At 42.6% G+C, this 10877-nt stretch overlaps 2 protein-coding genes across 4 annotated transcripts; both read right to left on the bottom strand.

The window, feature by feature from the left end:
* Positions 1 to 158: 158 nt before the first annotated feature.
* Positions 159 to 3519, bottom strand: leng1 (leukocyte receptor cluster (LRC) member 1). 2 transcript variants are annotated; one of them, XM_077597981.1, is made up of 5 exons: positions 3381 to 3519; positions 2979 to 3150; positions 1944 to 2132; positions 574 to 890; positions 159 to 509 (listed from the first exon to the last, which is right to left on the bottom strand). In XM_077597981.1, the coding sequence occupies exons 2-5, from the start codon at positions 3108 to 3110 to the stop codon at positions 290 to 292; spliced, it is 858 nt and encodes a 285-aa protein (XP_077454107.1). In that variant the 5' UTR covers positions 3111 to 3150; positions 3381 to 3519; the 3' UTR covers positions 159 to 289. The 2 variants fall into 2 exon arrangements, with proteins under 2 accessions (XP_077454107.1, XP_077454108.1); XM_077597982.1 differs by having other exon boundaries at positions 3283 to 3383.
* A 149-nt stretch (positions 3520 to 3668) lies between these two features.
* On the bottom strand, positions 3669 to 10726 carry tmc4 (transmembrane channel-like 4). Of its 2 annotated transcripts, XM_077597978.1 has the most exons (16): positions 10426 to 10592; positions 10118 to 10346; positions 9563 to 9714; positions 8690 to 8839; positions 8127 to 8212; positions 7912 to 8057; positions 6918 to 7065; positions 6556 to 6714; positions 6320 to 6477; positions 5981 to 6101; positions 4767 to 4864; positions 4515 to 4698; positions 4306 to 4436; positions 4066 to 4221; positions 3908 to 3986; positions 3669 to 3829 (listed from the first exon to the last, which is right to left on the bottom strand). In XM_077597978.1, the coding sequence occupies exons 1-16, from the start codon at positions 10475 to 10477 to the stop codon at positions 3758 to 3760; spliced, it is 2121 nt and encodes a 706-aa protein (XP_077454104.1). In that variant the 5' UTR covers positions 10478 to 10592; the 3' UTR covers positions 3669 to 3757. The 2 variants fall into 2 exon arrangements, with proteins under 2 accessions (XP_077454104.1, XP_077454105.1); XM_077597979.1 differs by lacking the exons at positions 3669 to 3829; positions 3908 to 3986 and having other exon boundaries at positions 4072 to 4221; positions 4543 to 4698; positions 10426 to 10726.
* Positions 10727 to 10877: the final 151 nt, after the last annotated feature.

Genomic DNA, 10877 nt, shown 5'->3' with positions numbered 1-10877 from the left:
ATTATTATCTAAATTCTGGACATTTATAGCCGCCAAAGGGAGCCAAAGAAGACTAAATTGTAGAAATGATCTCAGATTATCAGTAGTTCCAAAATGCAAAGTTTATTACCGAGGGTTGTACTGCAATATTACATTAAAAAAAGGTAGACTGCATCCAGTAATATCTTAAGGATTTTATTTCGGTCCTTTGCATGATACATCAAATACCACAGTCACTCTTGAACACAATATCTACATAAACAATGACATAATACATACGGCGTTTCATTTTTGGGAACAAAAACCACCCTCATAATTTTAAAATCTCATCCCGCCAGCTGTCCTTGTCCCGGCGCTGCCGCTTCCGCGCCAACTCCGGGAAGTAGGCGCTGTTGTACGGCCGCTCGCGCTCGTTCACCTCCACGTCCGGCCGCTTGTTCTTGCCGTCCCGTTGCGCCAGCAGCGACTGCGCCCGCCGCCGCTCCTCCGCCTCGCGCTGGAGACGTTCGGCCCGGAGTTTTTCCACGGAGCTGCCGAGAGCGGACGCGGGTTAAGCTAACCTCTGAAGAAGATGTCTCCGCACGCCTTCCTTACCTTTGGCCACTTTTCCTCTTTTCCCCGCCGTCTCTTTTGTCCCTTTTCTTGCTCTTGTGGGCCTTGACGGTGGTCTCACCCATGGCTTTCTTCATTTCCTTCAAGGGGTCTAAACTGTCCTTCAAGCGGCGGTCCTTCTTTTCCCGCTCCTCCTCGCTCAACTCTTTTCTGTTGCCATGGCGCTGTTCGTTGCGCTTTTCCCTTTCCTTCCTCTCTTCTTCCGTCTCCGGGCCCGTTTTCATGTACCACGGGGTGACTTCGGTACCGGGCTGGGGTCCGAGGGACACCAGTAAACCGATGGCGCGCTCTTGTTTTTCCTTGGATTAGAAACCACACCCTCGGTCAGAAAAATGTGCGCCCCTTTTTGTAATCTCGTGATAAAATACGAAAAAAATGACCATTTTGCGGGAATGCTTTCAAACTGTAATGGGTTAAAAAAAAACGACATTTTGGTCCAAAGGATTATTAACATGTGAAACGTCTCAATGATTGTATGTGGAAATGTGTATTAAGTGTACAGTAATCCCTCGAATATCGCGGTTTATGTAGACCAAACATGGCCACGATAATTGAAAAATTGCAAAGTAGGGTCACCTCTGTTATAACTACATTTTTTTTCCTCAGTGCTGAGTCATAGTAGCAAAAATGGCTTCCACTTAAGAGTTTCAGCGTGGATTTTCACATTTTTATGGACTTAATATATATATCTATATATATCTTTTTTAAATTAATATCGGGGGGATCGCAAAGTAGTGAATTCACGATAATGGAGGGATTACTGTATAGAAAAAGATTTGAATGTGTCAGACTTTAAATGTAGTTTTTGGGTCAAAACCAATGACAACCAACAGAGATTTTTTGTATGTCTGAGTGATTTTTTAGAGGGTCTTCATTTATTTAAATTATTAATATTTAAATGGAACCCAGCAATGATTTGTTTATATTGGTGTTAAATTTTAATATTTTTTTGTAGGTTCAAAAAAGTTCACATTGAAGGGTGTAATATTTCGCAAATTAATTTTTCAAAGAGGAGCTTACAGTTTGCTGTTGAAACTGTTAAAAGGGATAAAAAATGTGGGTCTGATTTAAATGTAAGATAATGGATATTTTTGCAGGTGCATCAATGAAGGTTTTGGTCAACCCAAGACAATATTTTTTGTGGATGACAGTAAAATGCAAATAGAAGCCAATGGACATTTTCAAATTTTTGTGTGTGAGCGTTAATTATTGAAAAATTGAATGAACCGCATGCTAATAAAAAAAAGAACAAAACGCAGCATTTTTCAATTTGTCAAAGCATTCCCGCAAAAATCAATGACTTAAAATAATCTGTAGTCCAGATAAGGCAGAAGAAGGAGCATGAATACTACCTGCTCCTCTTTCTTCTCCTTAACATACTCTTCATTGTCCTTTTTCTCCACAGACTCCTCGACAGGGAAGAGGTTGAGATGTTCCCAAGCACCGTTAACTTCCTCAACTTTAAGTTCGCCATTTCCGTTTCCATCGCCGTCCGCCGGCAAGGCGGCTCGGGCTTTTCTTCGCAAAAACTCGGTGCGTGCCTGAGGTGCGCAAAAGAGGAGGCGCCGTCATTGTCGAGAACCTCCGGCGTGGAGGGCGCGGACCTCCGGTTTGGAGGTCCGATGGTCGTGGAGACGTGACAAAATGGAATCCGTCCAAGCATCCGAAAACATTGGTGTTGTTTTTGTAGCGCATTACACCCGGAAAAATTCGACACAATTTCAAGTCCCCTCTTTGTATATCATTCAAGTTGGAATGTAATATTTCATATTTATGGTGAAATTGTCATGAAAGTCTTGATTTTGAGTCTAAAATGAGGGTGTCAAACTTACGACCCGCGGGCCACGATTGATCCAATGTGAGCTCCAAGCCGGCCCGCAGGATTATTTTGCCTGACATTAATTTTGTAGCTCATTTGTACTATGTATATTATTATTTTTTTAAAACATAGGTCTCAAAGGTAGCATATGAGTTAACAAGTAACCTTAAAATGCGCAAAACCAACAGAAAGTGACCAGGAAATGCCCCCAAAATCAGGGGAAGCAACCAATGAACAGGAAGTAACCCAGAAATTCCCTTAAAACCAATAGGAAATGATCCCAAATTGACATAATGTGACCTGCGGGTACTGAAAAATAAGAATGACGCTACCAGCCCTTCCACTTCAAATGGATTGGACTCATTTCAATTCACAGCAGAATGGACGACATTTATTCGTCAATGATATTGAAAGACTTCAGACCAATTTAACTCTTAGAAAACCAGCTGTGGCCATATTTTTTGCTGCTGGTTTTGCATTCAACTCATTTTCTCAATTCCAAAACGACAAATTAGGCTACAAACGACGTTTTTCTATGGAAAAGTACAAGTTTTAAGCTTTATTTTACCTCCTGTTCGGCACGTTCAACTCTCCGCTTGGCTTCTTTCTCCTCTTCGGCTGCTTTTGCTTCGTCTTTCCTCACCTTGGCGACGTTGTCCTTATTACGGACGTGCCAGCTCTTCTTGGGGAGAATGTTCATGGTTACCCCGGATTCTGCTCGTTAGCTCGCAGGACATCGACTGTGGTCAAAGTTGAAACCCAAAAACTACACTTAAAAACACAATTCACGCTTGGTCTATTAACTGGCAAGCAGTTTGATTTAGCATTGTCCTCGCGAAAATAAACTAAATTCATTTCAAAGTTGGCTTTACCATTTAGTCGGTATTTAACATCATCTGGCAAATAATGGTAGCGGTTTAACTGCACCGAACATTTAGACAAGATTAAAAAGTAGAGGTAATTAACTTACTTGGGAACCGGCTGCGTTCGCTAGCGTGTTACCGGAAGAGCACAACCGGAAGTAAACATATTTTACGTCAGTGCGATCATAAAGTTTGAACACTAGAGGACGCTGTTTTCGTTGAATTTATTAATATGATTCAACGAATCTCATTTTTACTCTAAATTGTTAATATATTTGATTGTAATCTAAAATTCATATAGGTTAAGATCTACAATACCAACGCCAAACAATAAAGAAAATACTTTTCTGTACAAACACTGGGTTGGACGTACCATTAGACGAGGAGCCCTGAAATGAAGTGGGGAAAAAAGTCCAGTTTTTAATAGCTACATCAATTGGAATAAATTCATCCACAAAGGGGAAAAGCTATATCACACAAAATCTCATGTTGGTATCTGAAGTTGACGACTCAGCTTCTCTATCTGTTTGACCAAGAACTGCTTGTCAAGACCCTCCTATAAAAAATGCCACATATAACCTTTCAAGAACCCCCCCAAAAACAGATTAAAAAAGGTAGATGGACCCTGAGGTACCTGCTGTAGTTGATTTTTGAGTAAAGTAACACTTTTCCCATAGACAGCAGCAAGAGCGATGAAATAACACATCACGACACTATTGAGAGGACACGCAAAAGACGTTTTTAGTAGGGACGAAACCAATATTCCTCATTTTCCGCAGCGCTTTGACTCACCAAGACAAGGCAAATAGCGGAATGGAAAATGCCTGGGATCCGATGAAGACGAGAAACTCTTTGGTGACTTCGGAGAGGCGTTGGAAAGATGTCGGAACGATGGCCCACATGTAGGGAAAGAAGCGGAGAGGCCCACATCCAAAAGATGGTTGGATACTGCGCCAGAAAACACGCCAATCTTCAAGTACGTACTACACTCTTTCACGTAGTGTAGTTAAGAATAACGTGGCGGCTACGTACGCTGCTAAAATGTAGATCATGACCAAAGTGGCCATGGCCCATCCGAAGAGGAGCACCACCAGGAACACAAAAGTGGAGGCGGTGGAACGGAAGGTCTTGAGCGCGGGGCGACAGTTCTGGAAGAGTGTGACCTGGGAGGGGAAGATGGAAGTTAAAAAAATAAATAAAAATGCTCAAACTAGCTTTTTTTCAAGATGGAGTCGCGCGACCTTCTTGCAGTAGAAGAGGATGACAAACTTGGCTGTGTTAATGGCAGGCAGCAGAGGGCAGAAGAGAGCCCCAATCCAGACTACGGTCTGGCCGTAAACCAGGCCCAAGACGTTGGCGTACACCACAAACTCCTGTCGACCGATCCATCGAGTCATCTTGTTGGACCAATTGTCCACCAGCAACCTGGAAGAAACCGTAAGACTTTGTTCCCCCCAAAAACTGTTTAGCATTTTTCTTTTGTTTTGGCGTACCTGCGTGGAAACTCCACCAAAACTAGCGTGCCGACGGTGACGATGAGATCGAAGAGTGTTAACTTGTACATTTCTTGGCCCACTCGTGTTTCCCAGCACTGGCAAAAGAAAGGACAAGGAAACACAATTCCTTTTCAAATAATTACAAAATTGCTCACCATTCTTTGGGTGGAAAAGGGAAAAAACACTTGGGTGGATGAGGGTACACTATTGACTGAATGAGGGGGAAAAACAAGAGGGTGGTTGAAGCGTCACTGTTTTGGGGTGGAAAAGGGAAAACAGGAGGGTGGATGAGGGGCTTACTGTTCTTTGGGTGGAAAAGGGAAAAACACTTGGGTGGATGAGGGAACACTATTGACTGAATGAGGGTAAAAACAAGAGGGCGGTTGAAGTGTCACTGTTTTTAGGCTGCAAAAGGGAAAACAAGAGGGTGGATGAGGACTCACTGTTCTTTGGGTGGAAAAGGGAAAACACTTGGGTGGATGAGGGAACACTATTCATTGACTGAATGAGGGAGGAAAACAAGAGGGTGGTTGAAGCGTTACTGTTTTTAGGGTGGAAAAGGGAAAACACTTGGGTGGATGAGGGAACACTATTCATTGACTGAATGAGAGGGGAAAACAAGAGGGTGGTTGAAGCGTCACTGTTTTAGGGTGGAAAAGGGAAAACAGGAGGGTGGATGAGGGGCTTACTGTTCTTTGGGTGGAAAAGGGAAAAACACTTGGGTGGATGAGGCAACACTATTCATTGACCGAATGGGGGGGAAAAAGAGGGTGGTTGAAGCGTTATTGTTTTTAGGGTGGAAAAGGGAAAACAACCTGGGTGGATGAGGGCTCACTATTCTTTGGGTGGAAAAGGGAAGGAACACTATTCATTGATTGAATGAGGGGGGAACAAAAGGGTGGTTGAAGCGTCACTGTTTAAGGGTGGAAAAAGGAAAACAATAGGGTGGGTGAGGCGCCACCACTTCCAGGGTGGAAAAGGCAAAAATAAAAAGGCTAGATAAGAGGTCTCTATTATTTGGATTTGAAAAGAAAAATAAAGAGGGAGGATGAGGGGACACTATTTTTGGTTGTGAAAGGGAAAATACAAGGTTAAATGAGGGGTCTCTATTTGGGAGTAAAAGAAAAAACTGACGGCGCTAGACGTCTAATCCATTTTGACTGATTCTAAGTATATTCATGACATGTTTTTTATTTTTTCTTAAATTTTACCGGGTACTCCTCATAGTTGTACTTGCACACGTCACACTTGCTTTTGTCCTTCTGGCACGTGATCTGACTCCACAGAGTGAAGAGCAGAACTCCCAAGCTCACCAGGCGGAGGAACACCGCCCTGAAAATGACAAAAAAATTCTTCAAAAAACATATTTTCCCCATCTATAAATTCTACTCATTTCCTAGTTTGCCTGGACCTGCAACATATATTCAGGTGCGACATTTTTTTAAGATTATAGATTAGTTTGACCTACAGAAAACTTGCCTTGACATAGCGGACGTGATGTTCTTTAATCTGAATTCTCCCTTTATTAAATACTAAATCAAACTCCAAACCTCAGCAGGGCCAGCACGACCGTGGTGCTCGGTGAATATCGCTCGACGTGGGCGATCACGTCGCAGAAGAACGGCACCAGGAAGTTTCCGGCGGTGATCACAATGGAGGGTAGAAACTCAAAAACCAATCCCAGAATCCCCGTCTGACCAATCTTCCCCTGCGGCGAGAATAATCAACCAAATCAACGAGAACGGCACCCACCCAAGTCAATGTCCGGTCACGAGCCATTGATTACCTGACTGAAAACAGTCGCCGCAAAGATGCCCAAACAGGTCGAAACGATGAGGCCCAAAGCGAGAAGACCCAGGAAAACGCGCAGGCCGTACAAGAGGATTTTTTGACACGTGGTCAGAGCGGCTGCCTTTTTCTTCAAAAGTTGCTCCTCCAGATCCACCTAAATGCGCCAAAACAGTCAGACAACACCATTCCCTTAAACTGGCGGCACTAGACGTCCCATCCATTTCGACCGGGAGGGGCGAATGAACAAAAGTCAAAATGGATGGGATGTCTAGCGCCGTCAATGGCGGCAATTGAGTTACAACATTTTTGGATTCTACACAGAGACCACAGTTATTATGAGATGGGCGTGTCCCTGACCTGTAAGCGGTAATGAATATTCTTCTGCTTCAGCTTGGTGGCTCGGTCTCCCAGGCAACCGTAGTCCCACCCCGTGAAGACGGTGGCGCTGTAGTCGCCCACGGCGCCGCTTCCCGTCGCCACGGCAACCCGAGCCGCCGAGCCCATCCTGCAGAGCGCATCCGGTGATTACCCCAAAGTGTACAATGGGGGTGTCCAAACCATTCCACAAAGGGGGTGCAGGTTTTTGTTGCGACATACACTTTAACCCAGGGGTAGGGAACCTGTGGCTCGAGAGCCGTATGTGGCTCTTTTGAAGGGCGCACATGGCTCTGAGGTCAAATATGGAAACCGCCAGTGAGAGAGCCGAGACTCAAACGCACCAATAGGAGCGTCCCGTCAACACAGTGGCGTTGAAACCACCTCTAGCACCTAATTTTTTTTATTAGAGCAAGGGTGGCGAATAAGTTAGACACAAAGAGGCAAAAATTTGATACCGTGAAAGTCAAAAAGCCACAAGCAGCATAAAAAAATAAAATCTGACAAGTTAATTTTTTAAATGTATTTTTATGATTTGTTTTTAATTAACGGGTTTTGATGAATTTGAATGCGTTTTAAGAGAGAATAAAAATAAGAGAAACATGAAGCGAGGTAAAGAGCCACAGTATATACAATATATAATAAAAAGCAAAGAGAGCCGCATGCGGCTCGAGAGCCACGAGTGGACTTTAAAAATGACTCGAAAAGGCCACCCATCGTATTTTGACTTTTGAGCATGACTCAAGACCTAAAATGTGAAAATATGAATTATATTGATGTCTCTCTCCATCCAAAAGGTTCCTGACCCCTGGTTTGACCAATGAGATTTCTTCTGAAACCAGCAGCACCTAATGGCAATCCAATGACTACACTTTTAAGACGCCAGAATATCAAAAAATGTTTGTTTTTTCCGGTCGAAATCCAAACTTGCACCTCCCGAGGACCGGCTTGGACACCTATTTGTTCAGCCACTTACCGAAAGACGATGCAGAAGAGGCAAAAGGCAAAGTAGGAGACGACGCTGAAAAGGTAGGCTAGCGGCAGGTTGTAGGAGAAGTGGTTGCCGCGCACTAGCGTGTTGCTGTAGTAGCCGTAAAACAGGTACGAATACTCCATGAAGCCCTAAAAGAAATAAAATTCCAAAAAATCAAATTAACAAAGAGCTCGCTCGGGGTCGCTGGAGGTTCTCACCGTTCCCGAAAGGAGGTCGAGGATATACGTATAGAAGGGGACGGAGACTTGAGCATTGGGAGGGTATTTGGCGCATTCCTCGGGGCCTGGAAAACCAGCATAGGAGAGGTCACGTGTTAGGTCAACGTGTACGTAACAAGCGTGTGGTGCTCGTGTGCGGTCGATTGGTCGCCGGTCTTTTGGTCGCCCCGGCGACCAAAAGACCAGCGACAAAACAAGGTAAAACAACACGGTCTACGCATCAATAAAAGCCAACAATGGCCATGAGCAGTTTCACTGAGCCGACGTGTGAGTGTAGAAGAGTTTGTATGTACATGCGTTGTCCCTTTAAGAAGCTACGTCCGTCAGGGTCTTAACAAGTTCTCCAACAAAAAACAATAAAAGTCCGGGAAATTTGGATCTTTTCTTTAGCCTAATAATTACTAGTGCATTAAGTATGACTAAATAGTAATTCACAGTTTGTATTTAGGGAATTTGAGCAACAATTTTGAATGGTAATTATCAATAACCTTCCGGGCGACCAAAAGACCGGCGACCAATCGACCGTGTACCGTGGTGCTTACCGGTTTGGTTGACGAAGCTGGTGTTGACGGATCTGAAGATGATGCTGGGGCTGAGGACCAGACCGGCGATGAGTAGAAAGGAGACAAAATTAAGGAGAACCAGGAAGCGGAGGAAGATGAAGTAAGACTGGACGCCGCCGCCAAAGTTGCCTGATGGCATGAAAAAAATTATGCTGAAAAAATAAATAAATAAAAAAGAGAGGAAAAACTGATTCGACAACAATTGTATGGATTGTACTTTGAAGGAAATGTACATTTTGGAAAATTGTTCCCAACATGTTCTGCTGGAGTCGAGAACTTCAAGAACTTCAAGAAAAAAAAGAAGAAAAACAAGTTTTCTCATCTTCCAAGTTTTTAAAATCAAAGGTGTCAAACTCGCGGCTTGGGGACAAAATCCAGTACGCTACATCATTTTGTGTGGCCTGCAAATGTAAATCACGTGCATGGACATCATGTTCCACGCTACAAAACAATCTTCACATTAATTAAAAAAAAAAAAGAAAAGAAACTTTTACTGTTAAAACAAATGAGAAAATTTTGAATTTTCCCGTTTTTTTTTTTTGCAAAAGTACCTGCTAATGTAAGGCTAAAAATAAGAATTTGGACAATTTTTAACCCTCTAGACGACCTGACTTTGGCTAACAATTTGTCAAACACTCAAAACTGACAGCCTATGCTAGCAAACGCTTAACCCTTTCATGCACCAATTCTGCCTTTTTTTTTTTTTTTTTAAGTCTTTAGTAAACAAACATTCATTCATCTTGCCAAGTCAAAATGGATTAGAGGTCATAAGTGCCTTTTTGGGGAAGAAAAAAACACCGACAACGGTCCCAAAAACTGACAGTTGGAATTAAAAAATAAAAGTTAGCGTACCTCCAATCCTTTGCAAGGATTTCCGCCATAACACGAAGAGGTTTAAGAACTCTTTGGCACCATTTTGAATTTTCTGCAGGCTTTTGCGATGCCTTCGTTTGGCCGAGGTCCTTCTGGAAGAAGCCAAGGGCACGTGCATTTCCTGCACCTGCCTGAAAAATGACAAATATATACACTTGTTTGGCATAATAATTAGAAAAATTTTCATTACTATTTTGATGCTCAAATGTATTTCCTCAATGCATTTTTTTTAACAAAAAATGCATAGTTGTTACTTTTTTTGGTGTATGTTTTGCCATACCTGGCTGCGTCTATAAAAACGATGCGTCCTGTGTGTTTAAAATACAGAAATAGCACTCGTTACTGACACTGCGGCTAAAAATACGATGCGCCATATAGTCGTGAAAATACGGTAATTTCAATTCATAATAGAAACACATTAAGAGACATGATTGGAAGAGTGAAATAATGCTTCCCTCACATTGAAAATGGATTGGACGTCTCACACCGTCAATGGCAGCCAATCCACTAATTTTAAAAAAAAAAGTTTCAGACCTCACAGCCCTTTTCAGAGCCAAAGGCAGAGGGATGGCGCGAAGATCCCGAGTCTCCTGTCCCGAATCCAAGTAGCCATCCACTTCATCTTCGTCATCATCATCCTCATCATCATCATCCTCCGCCTCTGCCGGGTCCCAATTAAAGCGAGGGTAGTTGTGATTGGACCCTCGAGATGAAGGCCGTCGAAATCGGAGTGATTCCCGGCCAAGCGAATAAACGTCATTTGCTTTAAGGAGACAATAAAAACGCCATCTTAAGAGCACTGACAAAATATTGAATCTTCAAAAAATAAAATAAAAACACACCTTCAGCGTATTCATCCACGTAGTCCAAGGATTCTTGTCGCCGTGGATCCATTCCCTTAAACTTTTAATAAAAGTTCCAAAAATATATCTCTATAACAAAATAATGTGTTGCTATGTATGTATTGACTCTGTCCGTTGCTCAGATGGACTTTGCACTCATTACGTAGACACACTTCCTCCTATCATTTAACTCTTTCCAAACTTGCAAAGTCTTAACGTGATCATGTCAAATAACTCATGAGAAAAGCAGAAAAATCCTCACTTGTCAACATTTAGGATTTTAAAAATTTTGCACTACAAAGCAGGGGACCCGCTTTTTAGTGTCTCTTTTTATGCTTCTGCTATGAAATAAAAGACCTGAAAAGTCAAATTAAAGTGAATACTACATTCTTCAATTGGATGAAAGTAAAGAAAACCTTGATAAATTTTGAAAAATTAAAAAAAAAAAGCGA

This window comes from Stigmatopora argus, chromosome 4 (genome assembly GCF_051989625.1).
Source record: "Stigmatopora argus isolate UIUO_Sarg chromosome 4, RoL_Sarg_1.0, whole genome shotgun sequence".
NCBI lineage: Eukaryota > Metazoa > Chordata > Actinopteri > Syngnathiformes > Syngnathidae > Stigmatopora > Stigmatopora argus.
This window is presented reverse-complemented; position numbering and strand designations above follow the sequence as displayed.

Coding starts and splice junctions, on each gene's coding strand:
- tmc4 (XM_077597978.1), bottom strand. CDS start 10,477: ATGGATCCACGGCGACAAGAATCCTTGGACTACGTGGATGAATACGCT. Junction 6,478..6,555: donor CGGCGACTGTTTTCAGTCAG/GTAATCAATGGC, acceptor TTCTCGCCGCAG/GGGAAGATTGGTCAGACGGG. Junction 4,865..5,980: donor ACAACTATGAGGAGTACCCG/GTAAAATTTAAG, acceptor TTCTTTTGCCAG/TGCTGGGAAACACGAGTGGG.
- leng1 (XM_077597981.1), bottom strand. CDS start 3,110: ATGAACATTCTCCCCAAGAAGAGCTGGCACGTCCGTAATAAGGACAAC. Junction 891..1,943: donor AGGAGAAGAAAGAGGAGCAG/GTAGTATTCATG, acceptor TTCTAATCCAAG/GAAAAACAAGAGCGCGCCAT. Junction 510..573: donor AAGAGGAAAAGTGGCCAAAG/GTAAGGAAGGCG, acceptor CGCTCTCGGCAG/CTCCGTGGAAAAACTCCGGG.